Genomic DNA, 14,936 nt, shown 5'->3' with positions numbered 1-14,936 from the left:
TAGTTCACCTTTACATTCGGTGTGTTTGAAATGCAGCTTGTTTGCTGACAATGTATTTGTTACACAGCTGTGGGCATATCCTGTGTTACGCCATCTTTGTCCTCCAGACTAAAGGCTTCAAGTGCTCATAATGTTTTAATATAGTCAGTGAGGTAAGTGTACAGGGGACACACCGACACTCTCCAACTGTAGTCTGTTTTTATGACAGGTCTAGACTTATTGATAGAACTTCCATTATGCTCAGTCTGATGGTAAATGAATTAAAAGCTCTCTGCCAGAAGGAGGTGGTACTGCACATCTGTATGGCTCAGGAATCCTTTTTGTCACCAAAATGTATCTCTCTGTCCGAGATGGTTACTTAACGTTTCAACGTTTCACCATAAGCCTCGGCCTGTGTCAGTACCATTTTTAAAGATCTGTTTCTGCTTCTGCTAGGTTTTTTCCCCTCTATGTTTTTTTTTCTTTTTCTTCGTTCAGGGTGCCTTGTTTCTGTCTGAGCTTGGTTGGATGAGTTTGATTCACACTTGTGAAGGTGTGCGTTTTTTTAAGGTGGCAATGATTTGTACTGGCATGTGGGTAGTTTGTGTGTGTCGACCCCCATATTGTAACGGTCTGATAAATTCGATCTTAAATCTGGCAGCTGCTGCCACTGCTTGGGTGGACTAAAGGTCATTTGTTTACAGTCGGTTTGTACCATGTCCTTGTCGATTGGTAACCAAATCTGTTTATAGAAGAAAGTCACACAGGTTTGGAATGACTTGAGTGTGAGTATATAATAACAGAATTTTAATTTATGGTGAACTGTTCCTTTAAAAACTGCTTTGATTGTGAAACGCTGTTGTTTTTTTGACAAGTGGCTGTAGGGGAGGGGTTAAAATCTAAGAAAGCTTTATGTTGTCACCTGAAAAGTAAAATTGTTTCAGAGGCAGGGCCAGATATAAATTTTAATGAATGATTATGAAGGCAGATTTTTTCTTCTTCTTCATAATAGTATTGATCACTGAATTGTACACTGTAAGACCAGTAAGGGGGCTACAGTTTTGATTTCATGTGATTTCAAAACCAGTGATATTTGCTAGCTGAAGTGGCAATGACGTCTATTGATTTTCAGGGTGCCAATCAATTTATGTTTGTAAACACTTGGGCCTTCACTATTTTCAATCGGAAGCAATGTATTTTTATTCCCAGAGTTGTCTCATCTGTTTTCCATGGCTAATCCGTCTAGACATCTCCTCACCCCTAAACAAAATATTTTAATTGCATGCCGAATCAAATAATATGGTGCTGAGAATCTGTCAGCTCCGGCAGCTGAGAATCGATGAACTCCTGCCAGCATAATGACTAACATTGTGCTTTTTCACTGTTCTTGCTGCCATCATGTTGACCCTGAACACACTCCGTCTGTAAAGCTTATTGTTGTGAGGACTGAGATCCTAAGAGATGTGATTTGGTTGCCGGGGAGGTGGATCAAACCGAAAGAGGATGATGCATATGACTCTGATGTGCTTTTTGGGGAGAGTGGACTTTCTGGTAGTATTTGAGAGCATATTACTCAGACAGTGGAGTGATATATGCCCCATGAGAGCTTGAAAGTATCATTTTAAGCATGCCTTTGTTGTTTCTCAATGTTTATTTCTCAAAATCTGCTGGCTTTTTCCTCTTTGGCCTCTCATCTCTTTCTTTTGTCATTGCAGCTCAGAACTGCTCTGGTTTGCGTACATGTGGTCTGTGTCTGGAGCAGCCTGACTGTGGCTGGTGTGGGGACCCCAGTAACACCGGCCGAGGGCAGTGCATAGAGGGTTCATATCGTGGACCCATGAAGAGCAACTCCAGACACAGTCAAGACATGGTGCTGGAGACGGGGCTCTGCCCAAAAGAACGGGGCTTTGAATGGGCCTTCATTCAGTGCCCTGGTGAGAACCACCCACGTTCAGACAATCACATGCACACTAAATTTGTTACACCAGGGGGATTTTAAACTGTGAGCCGGGGACCCCCTGGGGTGATCTGAAAAAAATATATATAAAAACGATGGGGGAAAGAAATACTATATGGGCTTTCTTAGTATTTACATATATATTTACATATGTACATTTAAGAAATTAAAGAACTATGTTTAAGGTGATAGTAAATTATAAGTGATAAATTTACTGTTTTAAGCCTGATCAGAAGTAGTGAGAATAACTGTCATAATTTTATCCCAGCAGTAGTTTTTAACAGTAATAAAAAAGCTAACTTTATATTATACCGTATATAAAGAAATTATTACTTTTATACAGTAAGGATGATTCAAATTGATCCAAAGTATCCGTTTCATTTAGTTTTCTTTACTGTATCACTCTTAATATTTTTCCACAATATAGATGGGATTTTAAATATGAAAATGTATAGCTGCTTTCATGTTTTAGGAGAGGGATCCCTCACTAGGGGATCATTGTATTTGAGGGTTTTTGGCATCAGAAGTTTGAATATCCTTAAGTTTTCAATTCTTTAGTTTATATAATAATAATATATAAACATATATAATATATAATATAATAACATTGTGAGTCATCTCTGACCATCAAAATTTATAAAAAAAATTCAAAACTAAAAACCAACTTTTATTTCCCAGCATGCCAGTGCAATGGCCACAGCACGTGTGTGAATGGCAGCGTGTGCGAGCAGTGTCGTAACCTCACCACTGGCCTCCACTGCGAAACATGCTTGGCCGGGTACCATGGAGACCCAACCAATGGCGGAAAGTGCCAAGGTGAGAATATTTGCACCTGATACTAACGGGGCATTTTGATAAACCATTTGGCTTAGTAATGGAGATAAGAGCAAACTGGGAAATGAATAGTGAGGTCATAGAGGTGGTTGCACTGCCAGAGGCGAGGGGTAAGATCACACATTGACATGCACTCACATGTTTTCTCTTTTACCGTGGAGATGTCGGTTTACAGCACTGGCCTATGATTCCAGGTGAAACAGAATATATTGTCATAGACTGTTATGTTCACAAATATGGTACTTCTACCCCACCAAGAGTTTAATACTAAGAGCTAGTGATCACAAAACATGTGTTAGTTTAAAGATTATAAAAGTGCAGTCCTTAGAGGTCTTATGTTTATTTACAGCATATTTTTGTATGTAAATGGCTTTGTTGTTTTCCTCAATGTTTTTGTGAAATCTTGCCCAAGGCCACTTTTGCTTTAATACTTGATGGAACATCAGTTCTAAAACTAGACACTATCATATGTCCCATGTTCTTTAGAAATATGATATTCATATTCTTTCTTGAAAGCAGACCAGCTCACAAAAGATGTTCATATGCACATCAGCAATAGATCTTTGAAATACGACCTACAGGATGCTGGGATTTAGAGACATAGAATTGGTCCCTATACATGCTGTCATGCTTGTTTAGCACAGCGGACAAAAGCCTGTCAGAACCCAGTGATCTGCAGCCGTGTTAGTGCAGCGTAAAGAGCGTGTGTAGAATTAAAGCTTATTTTAGAAATAATTATAGTCAACTGCTCAAAAAAAGGAAAATGGATTTCAGTACAGATAAAAGACTGTGGCGCTTAAAGCTAATGTTTTTGCCCATAGCAAAAATCTTCTGAACGCCATTTAACCTGTTTTGAGTTTCAGAACTGATGATCTTGAAGTGAGTCATATAATAAGAAATTACATTTTCCTCATGCTTTGAAATAGAAGTTAATTGAAACTCATAATTCAAAACTTTCTCACTAGTCTAAAAAGACCAATTTCATCCAGAATTTCATTCAGATTCTTCAAATACATTAACACAACAACTCCCACATAAATGCCAGTAATGCCAATGTGGACATTAGACAGTATTATTCACAAGTGCAGGGTAAGTATGAGAAATGTTCATAAAAGTCTTTTAAATGTTTTGTAAGATGTTTTTGAAAGAAGTGATTTAAATTCAAAAACATTAAAACATCTCACTGACCCCAAACTTTTGAACGGTAGTCTGTGAGATAAAACAAATCCAAAAATATATATTTCATATAATATAAACAATATATTTGCATGTAAATTTATAAAAATTACATTTAAATGTGTAAATCTGTTATTTAATAAATCCTTTTCAAACTATTGTTATTTTGTTTTTACATTTTGTAATATGTAGTACTAAATTCAGAGGTTTTAGTTTTTGCTTTGCCAGGATTATTTACTAGTTTTATTTTTAAGTGCACATAGAATGAAGAGAATTTACCATTATGTTTGTTCATTTGCCGCTCTATGGTTAAGCTCTGTAATTTATTATTTTGATTTCCATCATTGATGTTGCCTAGGGACAGTAACGTGATTTTCTTATTTTATCTAATGCAGCAAAGCTCCCTTCTCTGTGAGCAAAACCTGAGAATAGAAAGGGACCACCTTATAAGCCTATCTCACTGTTTTTGTCAGCCTGTTTGACCTGAAGTATAGATCCAACAGATGTACTGAAAACTGAAGATACTGAATTGAATTTGAATGTTTGAGTCAATAAAGTCGTTTGTATTTTTATTTATTTTTAGATAAAAAGAGCTCATTCCTTATTGAAATCAACCTTTTTTCTTTAAATTGCAGTTTTCATTAATTAAATTATAAATAATTTAAGCCTTTGTGTTCGTAGATCAGTTTTGTACTTCTATGTGTTTCTGTTCCCACACAATGTTTTTTCTGCCTTTCCTTCCCCCTTCTGTTAATTCTAATCTCTCTCTATATATATATCCCCCAACCCCACCCCCCCCTCCGATTTTTGTCCGCTTCCCCCAAACTTTTTATTTTTCAGCCTGTAAATGTAATGGCCATGCCAGCGTGTGCCAGGTGCTGACGGGCAAGTGCTTTTGCACCACCAAGGGTATCAAAGGTGACCAATGCCAGCTGTAAGTACCTCTACTGCATACAAACATTTACTTATTTTTATAACTATACTTTTATTTGAAAACATTTTATATATGAATATATATATATATATATATATATATAGAATAAATACTAATTTACGAAATACATTAATATACTTATTCAGTAAATAATATATATTTTTATTGCAATTTATTTATTTTAACCCCAATTGACATTGTCCCTGAATATTTCCAAAGTATAGTTAATAGCTACACACCACTTAAATCATTAAAGAGTTAGTTCACCCAAAAATGAAAATTAGCCTGCGTTTTATTCACCCTCAAAGCATCCTAGGTGTATGTGACTTTCTTCTTTCAGACGAATTGAACCGGAGTTATATTAAAAATTGTCCTTGCGCCTCCAAGCCGTTCAGTGGGGATACGCAAGTGATGTTGTCAACAGTTCAGAAGATTTATTAAGTGTGTGCATCCATAATAATACGTACCTCACACAGCTCCTGGGAGAGAATAAAGAAGTGACATGACATACAGCCAAGTATGGTGACCCAAACTCGGAATTCTTGCTCTGCTTTTAAGTGCACACACACACACACACTGTGAACACACACCCAGAGCAGTGGGCAGCCATTTATGCTGCGGCGCCCGGGGAGCAGTTGGGGGTTCGGTGCTTGCTCAAGGGCACCTAAGTCATGGTATTGAAGGTGGAGAGAGAACTGTACATGCACTCCCCCAACCTACAATCCCTGCCGACCCGAGACTCGAACTCGAATCAATGCATTTTTGTAAGATAAATATCCATATCTTTCGAGAGACAATAACTTTATACACTGTGCACTCTCAATTTTAAAACTTTGCAGGGTGTTTTCATTCACTTAGAGCCGTGTTACACTCTGCATGAAAGGTAATTTTCAGAAATCCATAATAGGGGCACTTTAACTCTCCTGCATTCCATTTAGCTTGACTCTGTGTCCTCACAATTTTGGCTAAAGCTGACCTGCAGATGCAGCATATTTTGTCTGCGTGTGTGCACTAATGGAGGTGGAAGCGAGGTGTGGGAGTGTGCTGGCGTGTGTTTGCGATTATTAGAGAGACCATTCCTCTTTGAGAATAATGAAACTCAAGCATTTCACTCACTGCATTGTTATATGTGCATGCAGAAATTCTAAAGAGTGGGTTGACCAGTCATGCTTATTTAGGAGACGTGGGTGCGAACTGAATTTCCCACTCAGATACTTCAGTCACAGAAACAGAAGCTGGTGAGCAGCTTGAAATCTGGGCTGCTATGTTGCATTCAGAGCTACAGCAGAGGATGGTAGCTCTTTTATTGTGCTCTCAAAAGAGCAAATGTGTTGTTATAGGCTGACATGTAACTCTGGGATATGAAGAGCTTATACTTGATCATTTAACAGTGTTTTATGGCAGGGAACAGGAAACTGTGTCCATTGTCGCTGTAGATCTCTTTTCACTTTATATTTTTTGGCACCACAGTGAATTTTCATTATAAACAAAGCAACAGCTGTACACCATAGTCAGGAGAAGGTATCGTAGAAAGCATTGTTTACATATTTTTTTACTTCACTGGTTCCATTGTTAATACCATAACTGATTGATGTTCGGTTCCATTCGGTTTCCATTAATGTTTCTTGCACAATGTTTCTTCTGTGTGAAAATGCTCTGGCAGTATACTGTGCACTGCAACATCAAATGCAGTATTCCCAGTATTGTTCAATTCCCAAACGACTGAATCTTAAGAACTGTTTAAGTGAACTAAAAGCATAGTGTGACAAGTGTAGTCCCAATTCCTGTACTAGGGACTTTAATGAATTGGATCTTTTCAGTAAATCAAAAACATAGAAAGTGACTAGTGATGTTTTGAATCCTGAACAAATGACTCATGCGTTTGCTCATTTTTGAAAATCATAAATATAGAGTGTGACTGGTGTATCCAGATTCCTGAACGAGTGACTCTTATTAGGTAATAGTTCCTTTTAGTGGATCAAAAAACATAGTGTGTGACCAGTGTAGTTTAATTCCTTAACAAGTGACAAGTCATGACTTCACTCCCTCACACACACTTTTGCTATTAGTTATAGTGTGAGTGTGCGTGCGGGTAGATGCTTTTTTAATTTTGTGTAACCCAATCAGGCCAAGCCCGGTCCATTGATAATGTATGCAAGCGTGTCTTCATCACAAGAACAAATGAGTGCTCAGGAACAGTTGAGATGGCTGTTACCGCTTCCTGTTTATTCCTCTCCTTCACACTCTGTCTCTCTCTCATTACTCAAGAGCGTTCATAACGAGGTCCGTAATGAAGCACCGGGACCTTTTTTTTCACGCACAAATACTATCACACTCAAAATGATTGATAAAGGTGCTGTATGTAGGACCGAGTGGTTGAACTAGGTATTGCAGTCCAAATTTTAAATATTGGGGAGGTTTATTTTTCACTCGGCCCTCCTCCTCAGTCTTGAAACAGGAATGAGCGCACTTGATGATGAATACAATTAAATACACTGTGTTTTCCGCCAACTGGCAACCTGGAGTGCCAAAATACAACTGGGTAAACTGGAAGTGGGCGGGTGTTTCACAAACCAAAACAAAGATTGACATTCCTGCCCGGAACACACATTTTCAAAGGAGAATAACTGACTGTAGCATTGTTTTTAAGATAAACAAGTATGTTAACTTAGCATGTTTCTTAAATATCTGCAAACATATTATGGTATTTGTATGCTTTAGTAGAGTCAAAGACTTACATACAGCACCTTTAAAGACCTAATGTGGTGCAGTGATTGCTCGCTGACCCCCTTTTAGTGCGCTGACATTGTGAAAGAGTAATTCAAAGTTTCCTTTCACAGTCCTGAGCGGGACTTCAGAGCATAGAGAACACGTCACTCTCCTTTGCGATCAGACGGCAGCTCAGCAAGAGATATTTGAAAAGATACACATGACTAAAGAAAGAAAATTGATACAGTTTGAAGCAAAAACATGCTTGATTACTGTAGAGTCAATCATCATCATGATAGAGTGAAATGGAGTGTGTTGTGTGTGTTGCGGCACTCCAGGTGTGACCCAAATGGGGATCAAATGATGGCACTAGAGAGAGAGAGAGTGCATTAAAGCATGCACAGCATGTCTGTGCGCTCTCACTGGAGATTAAATTAAGATACTGAGAGTAAGAGTGCATTATGTTTCACCGCCCTCAAGGTGTTCATTGTGTGTATGTTGGCATGAAGGTTGGAAACCTCTCCTTCTGATTTGCAGTGTATGGGTGAGAGAGAATAGTCATTTTTGAAATGCCATCCAGATTAAAGGCTAGGGTACTGATACGTAAAGGTTTTAAAATGCCTGTGGTGCAGTTTCTCCTGTGTCCTCTGTACCGTGGTAAAAGTGTACTCGAAAAATGTATGTATGCTTCGGCTCCTTGTGATAAAGGTGGATCCCTGCAAGCTAAGGGCAAATAGTTTTACAGTATGAGATGGAGGTCTGAGTATATGTGACTGTGAGAATGATGTACTTTAGAAGGTGTACTTAAAAGGTAAACGTGTTTTTTTTTTTTTATCACATGACTGGGTGTCGATCCAGATTACCAGATTTAATTTGTTTCACAAATCAGAATTGCTCCCAAATAAATAAACTGATAAATAAGTGGGTCATAGGTACGGAAGCCCATTTCAGCCATGTAAGAAAAAAAAAATGATGCTTTGATAAATCATAATTATAAAAAAAAACTCTCTTTATGAGAAAAGTCAAAATTAAGTCATACTAATTATGTAATATAAAAAAAAAAATTGAAAATAAAAACAGAGACAAAAAACATCAGACATAAATTGATATTATATAAGATAAAAGTTGATTTTCTTTTTTTTTTATCATAATTATGAGATAAAGTGCTGCAGTTATGAGTTGCTTAGTCATAATTATAAGGGAAAAAGTCATCAACAACTTTTGTCATAATTATGGCTTTTAATGTGGTAATTATGACACTTTTTAATGTGCTTAAATTTGACTTTTTATCATAATTTTGATTTACCAAACTACTTGTTAAAAAGCACAAAACTTTTACCAGAATGAGCTAAAAGTTACAGGATTTGTTTGTGAATCAGATTGTTTGTTTTTGCATTTAACTTGTGAGGAGTATGGAAACCTTTTTATTTATGATTTTGTGCATATTTTATTCATCACATACAACACAAACACTAAAGCCACATTTGGCTGGACTGCACAATTGTAATTAATTTGCATACTTAAAGTATTTTTCTGGCTGTAATGCATGTGAACTAGGAGCACTGTTTTAGATGAGCTCCAAAGTAACTAGAGCAGAGCCCGGCATTCTGCATTAACTAAAACTCTTTCACAGTTTAATTTACTTGTTAAAAGCAGCTTTAATGATTAATCACATTTGCACTTCAGATATGTTTATAAGACAATGGTGTGAATTGAAAGTGAATTCCCAGTGTAGAAGTGGCGAAATTGTAGTTGGGAGAGGGAGGAAGTGAGAGAGCTGTGCTCTCAAATGAATGCAGACTCTAATTGGACCATCAGTTCCTGGCTCAGAAAAGCAACAGGATGTGTAATCTGCTTAGGCTTGTGGAGAGTTGGGCCAACAGTGTTGTGGTAATTGTTTAGAATGTTTGAGATTGAGGTAAAGGAAGCTTTGGGCTGTCTCCTGGCACTCTCTAATGAAGCTGAGGAAATAAAGGACTCCGACAACAGAGTGGAATTACATAATCTGTAGTACGGAAAGGGACAAAGATACCGAAGTTGCCACACAAATTAAAGACACTTTACACAACAATGCTCTGTGTGCATTCATTTGTAAAATTCATTTATTTATTAATTTGTTTTATTCATGTCTTATTGCAGTTGAACAGACAAATACATTCAGAAGTATGTGAAAATACCCCACATAGCAAGTGTCATCAAAAACAGTCATTATGTCTTAAGTGAACATAAACAGCTGAGAAAGAAATTGTGTATATATATCATATTGGATTCATGCATCGTCTCTTAAAGTGACCTCATTTACCAGCTGTTGTCGGTGTCCTTAATGTTAATTAAGTATGAATGTATATTTAATTTATACAGTTAAGAATATGCAATGATAATATGCACTTGATTATTCATTTCTGTAATCTGTACTTGAACACATTCAAACCTAAAGCAATCTTTAATGTTTTTCTTATTTTTATTTGTGCGGTTGCTTGTGAATTGTTCATTTGTTCTTATTTACTAACTGTTACGAACTTTATATTTTTTAGGCTAGTAGTTTTTGCTGTGGTATTGGAATCAAGAATTATCAAATTTAACTGGTGTCAAAAATGTTGGTATCATATAAGTTTATTTATTAGAATACAAGATAACAGGGGTCAAAAGTAACTATAAAAACAACTATTTTAATATCATTTTCAGGACCAGTGAAAATGTTGGTAGAGCAAGTAAAAATTGAACCACTGGCCTGACCGAGCCAGTAAAAAACAAACCCTTATCGCTGAGCCCTGGTAGGGCAGGGACTTGGTTCAATGCATCAGTTTTTGATTGTTTTCTGAGATGTGGGCATTACAGATTGAATGATTGGAGAAGTCCTGCATACGCCACCAGAGAGATGTCTGGTAATGATATTTTGATGAAACTTGTGTGGATGAATTGTTTAAATTAAGACTTATAAATATAAAGAGGGTATGGATAGTGTACATTTTTAGTTAATGCAATCATATGAAAAAAAAAACATATTTACAAAATTAGGTATGTGGTTGGTTGTCTAGTTGGTCATTAGTAAGGAAATGTATGTTTATATGCACGTGTACATGGACATGCCAAAAAAAAAAAAAAAAAAACCCAGATAAACAGACACATGTACAGATAAAAACAACTATTAAAATGACCTCTGCTAAAAATATTAAACCCTTAAAAAAATCCTAGCAAATTAAACTTAGCAAAACATATTGATCTTTTCCTTTTTTATTCTATTTATTTGTTTCTTTTTCAATTAACAACCTTTTTGTTTTCTTTATTCAGAGTCCATTTATTTTTAATGTTTAATAATTATTGACAATTGCATGTTCAGATTAGTGTGTCAGATGTTGCATTGTCTCGTTACTGAAGCACTTCATCTAAATAGTTGTTTTCACTCTGCAGTTGTGACTCAGAAAACCGTTACCTTGGCAACCCCCTCCGAGGAACCTGTTACTGTGAGTATGCTCTATTTGAGAAAACCTGTTGTACCTTGAAAATCCATCTGACTGCAGACACTTTAAAACTCAGAGGCTGGCTGCCATTTAATGAAATTAGACTCGGGGTGCTTAAGATGCTGGGAAACCTGGACGAAAATGACCATGGGCTGATGCACAATCACTCAACAAGATAAAATAAGTGGGTGAGACATTCTGATTTGGCAGAAATCAAAAAGTAGAGTTAGATCTCTTGAACATCAGATCTGCAGCAAATCATGTTGAAGTCTGATTGTGTGCATGGCTTAAATGCACCGCACTAGGGGGCAGTCTTGTATATCAGAAACAGCGTTTTCTCTGGGTATACATCTGTGTTCCTTTCTAACACCTTTTTTTTTTTTTTTTTTGCAAATTACTATTAGCAGTCATCATGGAGTCTGAAAATGCTAAATGCAGTTAGTAGCATTTAGGACATCAAATTTCACTCAGTTTGCAAATCCTTCCAGCATTATCCCCATTGTCATCAATCAGGATTAAATAAAGCCTTCAATTTATCAATCAATTTCCATCCACTCCATTCGCTCTGTGTCTGTTAGATGAGGCGATTGTACTCGCAGACTTCCTGCCCAATTGCCATTTAAATTAAAACTGTATCACCCGCCCATATTTTCTCAAATAGTGTCCTGCAGGGGAAAATGTTGCTGGGGAGTGGGCCGTTGGCGATGATATAAGACTGTTGAGAATGTCAAACCCTGTCAGAGTGAGTAAGGGAATGATTCAAACTAATTAAAGACACAAGAGCAGAAGTTTGGTAGGCAAGGTTTGACTTGTGCATTTCCGGAGACAGCACTAGCAAGTAGCAAGGGTGCTCAGTGTGTTCTGCCAGTGTTACTTGACTCACCATCAAAGATTGATCCTGTTAAAATAGACTTCTGACCCAGTAAGACTTCTTGGTCATGCTAAATTTTCTCAGATTGGTTTACACTCTCACTCTGCCCAACCCTCCATGTATTCCCAGTGTAACTGCAGTGGGGAGTGTCTTTAATGAGCAGAATGGAGTTCTTTGCTTTGGTTTCGGTTGCGTTGTACTGTTGAAATGGAAATTTAATGATCCCATTTTATCATTACAGTGTTCTACCTTAGTTGATTCAGTAGATTCAAATTCATTTGTCTACTCTAGGACACTTGATTCAATGCACAAGAGATCAAATTTGTTCTTGTTGCTGTAAGATGCGACCACAAGCCATTTTTGCACATTGTTTGTTACCATTTATAGACATTTCAAATAAAAAAATAATAATAAAATAAATAAAATAATATTATTCAGCAAAGATTAAATAAATTGATCAAAGTGACAGTAAAATATTCTTAATGTTCATAAAAGAATCCTGAAAAAAATCATCACTATTTCCATAGAACTATTATGAAACACAATAGTTTTTAATATATATTGTTTTAATATAAGACATGTTTCTTTAGCATTGCATATTTAACATTTGACATAACATTTTCCTTTTAAAAATCACAGTATTTGTGGTTTCACTGTATTTTTGATCAAATAAATGCAACTTTGGTAAGGATAAGAAAATTAAACCGCTGTCATCATTTAGCTACTCTTATGTCATTTTCAAACCTTTATGAATTTCAGTTTTCTGTTGAATATAAAATAAGATATTTTGAGAAGATAATCAATGTTAACCAAAACTGTTTGGTTACCAACATTCTTAAAATTATCTTCATTTAATTTCTACAGAAGAAAGTCAGTTATACAGGTTTGGAACAACATGAGGGTGAGTAAATGATTACAGAAATTTCATTTTTGCTCAGGCTATCCCTTTAGATGTGTGTTTGAGAGAATGAATTCCAAATTGTAGCAAAAGTCAGTCAGGAGAATGATCACAAAATTTGTGCACATAGTCTATGTTTAGTTTTTTAACATCTTACACATTAGTTGAGAACATGACAGAGAACACAAAACAAAGTTTTTGATGCATGCGGGATGACAAGCTTATCTCTTGGCCTAAAATGTTATATTCCAAGTTTTTTATTTTCTCGTTTAATAACTTAAAACTTTATGGCTGGCATCCCTCTCAGAACAGCTGTCTGACTCATGAAACTCACTGACATTCACTTTCGTGCTTCATCGTTGAAAACAAATCCAGCATAAATCATCATAATAGTTTAAGAGCAAGCTGTGGGATGGTTAAAGTTTTGTCACCTATAGATAGTTGCATCTCAAACTAATTTTAAAAGTGACACCGTTCCTTCTGGAAGGATGATTTAAAGGAAAGAAAAGACTGATGCTCATAGTAGTTGATTTGCAGATCAACACAATTCAGTGTCTGAAAGTTACATGATCTTTCAAGTAAAAATATAGGAAATTGGTGAATCTATGTTGCTTCCATGTCACATATGAATTGATTCAAAGCTTATAAAGACATCTTTTGAGTTGATGGGGAGTGAAATAGATGTTTACAATGCCATATTGTGTTTCACGCAAACAGCTGTTCTCTGGGAGATGCCTGTGGCAGCATTCAGTCATTTAACAGCCCAGGAGTTAAGAAAACAATCAAGACATTTTTTTTTTGTCTTTGAAATGATGCTTTAAACAGATGCTAAAACCTTGAAAAAGGAGTAACTTAATGCACCTTAGGATCTTCCTTAGAAAATTGTTAAAAATTTTGAATTTATTGTTCAGACTTAAACTTTTAAACATTTAGTTCTAGTTAAATATAACACGTTATATTTTAACACACGTTTATGTAACTTATAAGCGTAGATTTCAAACACTTGTTGTCATCTTAAAAACAATTAAACTTAACCAGAGTGCATGCCTATTAAAGCATTGACACACTCAGAAAGGAGGTATTAATTTAGTGCAATTAAAGTGACTGATGATTCATGTAGCTCTTCAATGTAGCCCTCTTAATGTAGGAGTGAATGTGTACCACTTTTTCGTGATGTTCTTTAAATGAAAACATTCAACGATTAATATGACAGGGAATTGCAAAGTGTGGTTCTTGATAGTGTAAAATGTGATGATTAACAATAGGGTTTTGATCTGAACAGATAACTTGCTGATTGATTACCAGTTCACCTTCAGTCTGCTTCAAGAAGATGACCAGCACTACACTGCCATTAACTTCATGGCCACTCCTGAACAGGTCAGCCACAGTCTTCCTTTTTGAGAGCAGAAGCAGCTGAATGGTTTGACCACCTTGTGATGATCACAGAGAAGTCTTCTGTTCACCAATTAGACAACATACATTTCATAAAAGGCATAGTTCACTCTCAAATGAAACATTTATCCCCCTCATCTTGTCTTTCAAAACATTTATTGTGACTTTCCTAGGTGAGATTTACCCCCAAAAGAGAGAGATTTACTTGTTTTTCCATTTTCCAATGTATTTTGTGTTGAAGTAATTTTAACTTTACACCTACATTGCCGTATGGAAGTCATACCAAAAATAATTATTTTGCAGACATCAGCTTTGTTTTATCTTTCCATTTTGTAGACCAGCAAGAACTTGGACATGTCAATCAATGCATCAAACAATTTCAATCTGAACATCACTTGGTCAGTGGGGTCAACAGGTACTGATTTCTCTTTCCTAAAGATTACTCTTTAGTCAATTATTTGCCTTTGTTTTGTTGTATAATAATAGTTATTGCTTTTGTAGTTGTGAACTAACATATTTGTTGAGCAGATCTTCTTTTTTACATTCATGCATTCAAAAACAGGTTGACAGTACGAGGATGCAGTGTCTCAAGACACATTTATTTAAAAGAACTTAACTATTTTTAACTTAACATAGCATTTCAAAAACATGCTCAAAAAAATGGAAATGTAATGCCCCCATAGGCGTCGATTTCGGGGGGGACGGGGGGGACGCGTCCCCCCCAG

At 36.3% G+C, this 14,936-nt stretch overlaps 1 protein-coding gene across 1 annotated transcript in view; it reads left to right on the top strand.

Annotated features, from left to right (window-relative positions):
* The window catches only part of atrnl1b (attractin-like 1b), a 109,082-nt gene that overhangs the window by 39,715 nt on the left and 54,431 nt on the right, over window positions 1-14,936 (top strand). The window contains exons 18-23 of the mRNA XM_059531095.1: window positions 1,695-1,913; window positions 2,615-2,752; window positions 4,787-4,880; window positions 11,001-11,053; window positions 14,102-14,196; window positions 14,548-14,626. Coding sequence (XP_059387078.1) covers window positions 1,695-1,913; window positions 2,615-2,752; window positions 4,787-4,880; window positions 11,001-11,053; window positions 14,102-14,196; window positions 14,548-14,626 — 678 coding nt within the window. The remainder of the gene's footprint in view (window positions 1-1,694; window positions 1,914-2,614; window positions 2,753-4,786; window positions 4,881-11,000; window positions 11,054-14,101; window positions 14,197-14,547; window positions 14,627-14,936) is intronic.

Source organism: Carassius carassius, chromosome 39 (genome assembly GCF_963082965.1).
Source record: "Carassius carassius chromosome 39, fCarCar2.1, whole genome shotgun sequence".
NCBI lineage: Eukaryota > Metazoa > Chordata > Actinopteri > Cypriniformes > Cyprinidae > Carassius > Carassius carassius.
The sequence above is the reverse complement of the archived record's forward strand: the minus strand, read 5'-3'. Positions and strand labels throughout refer to the sequence as shown.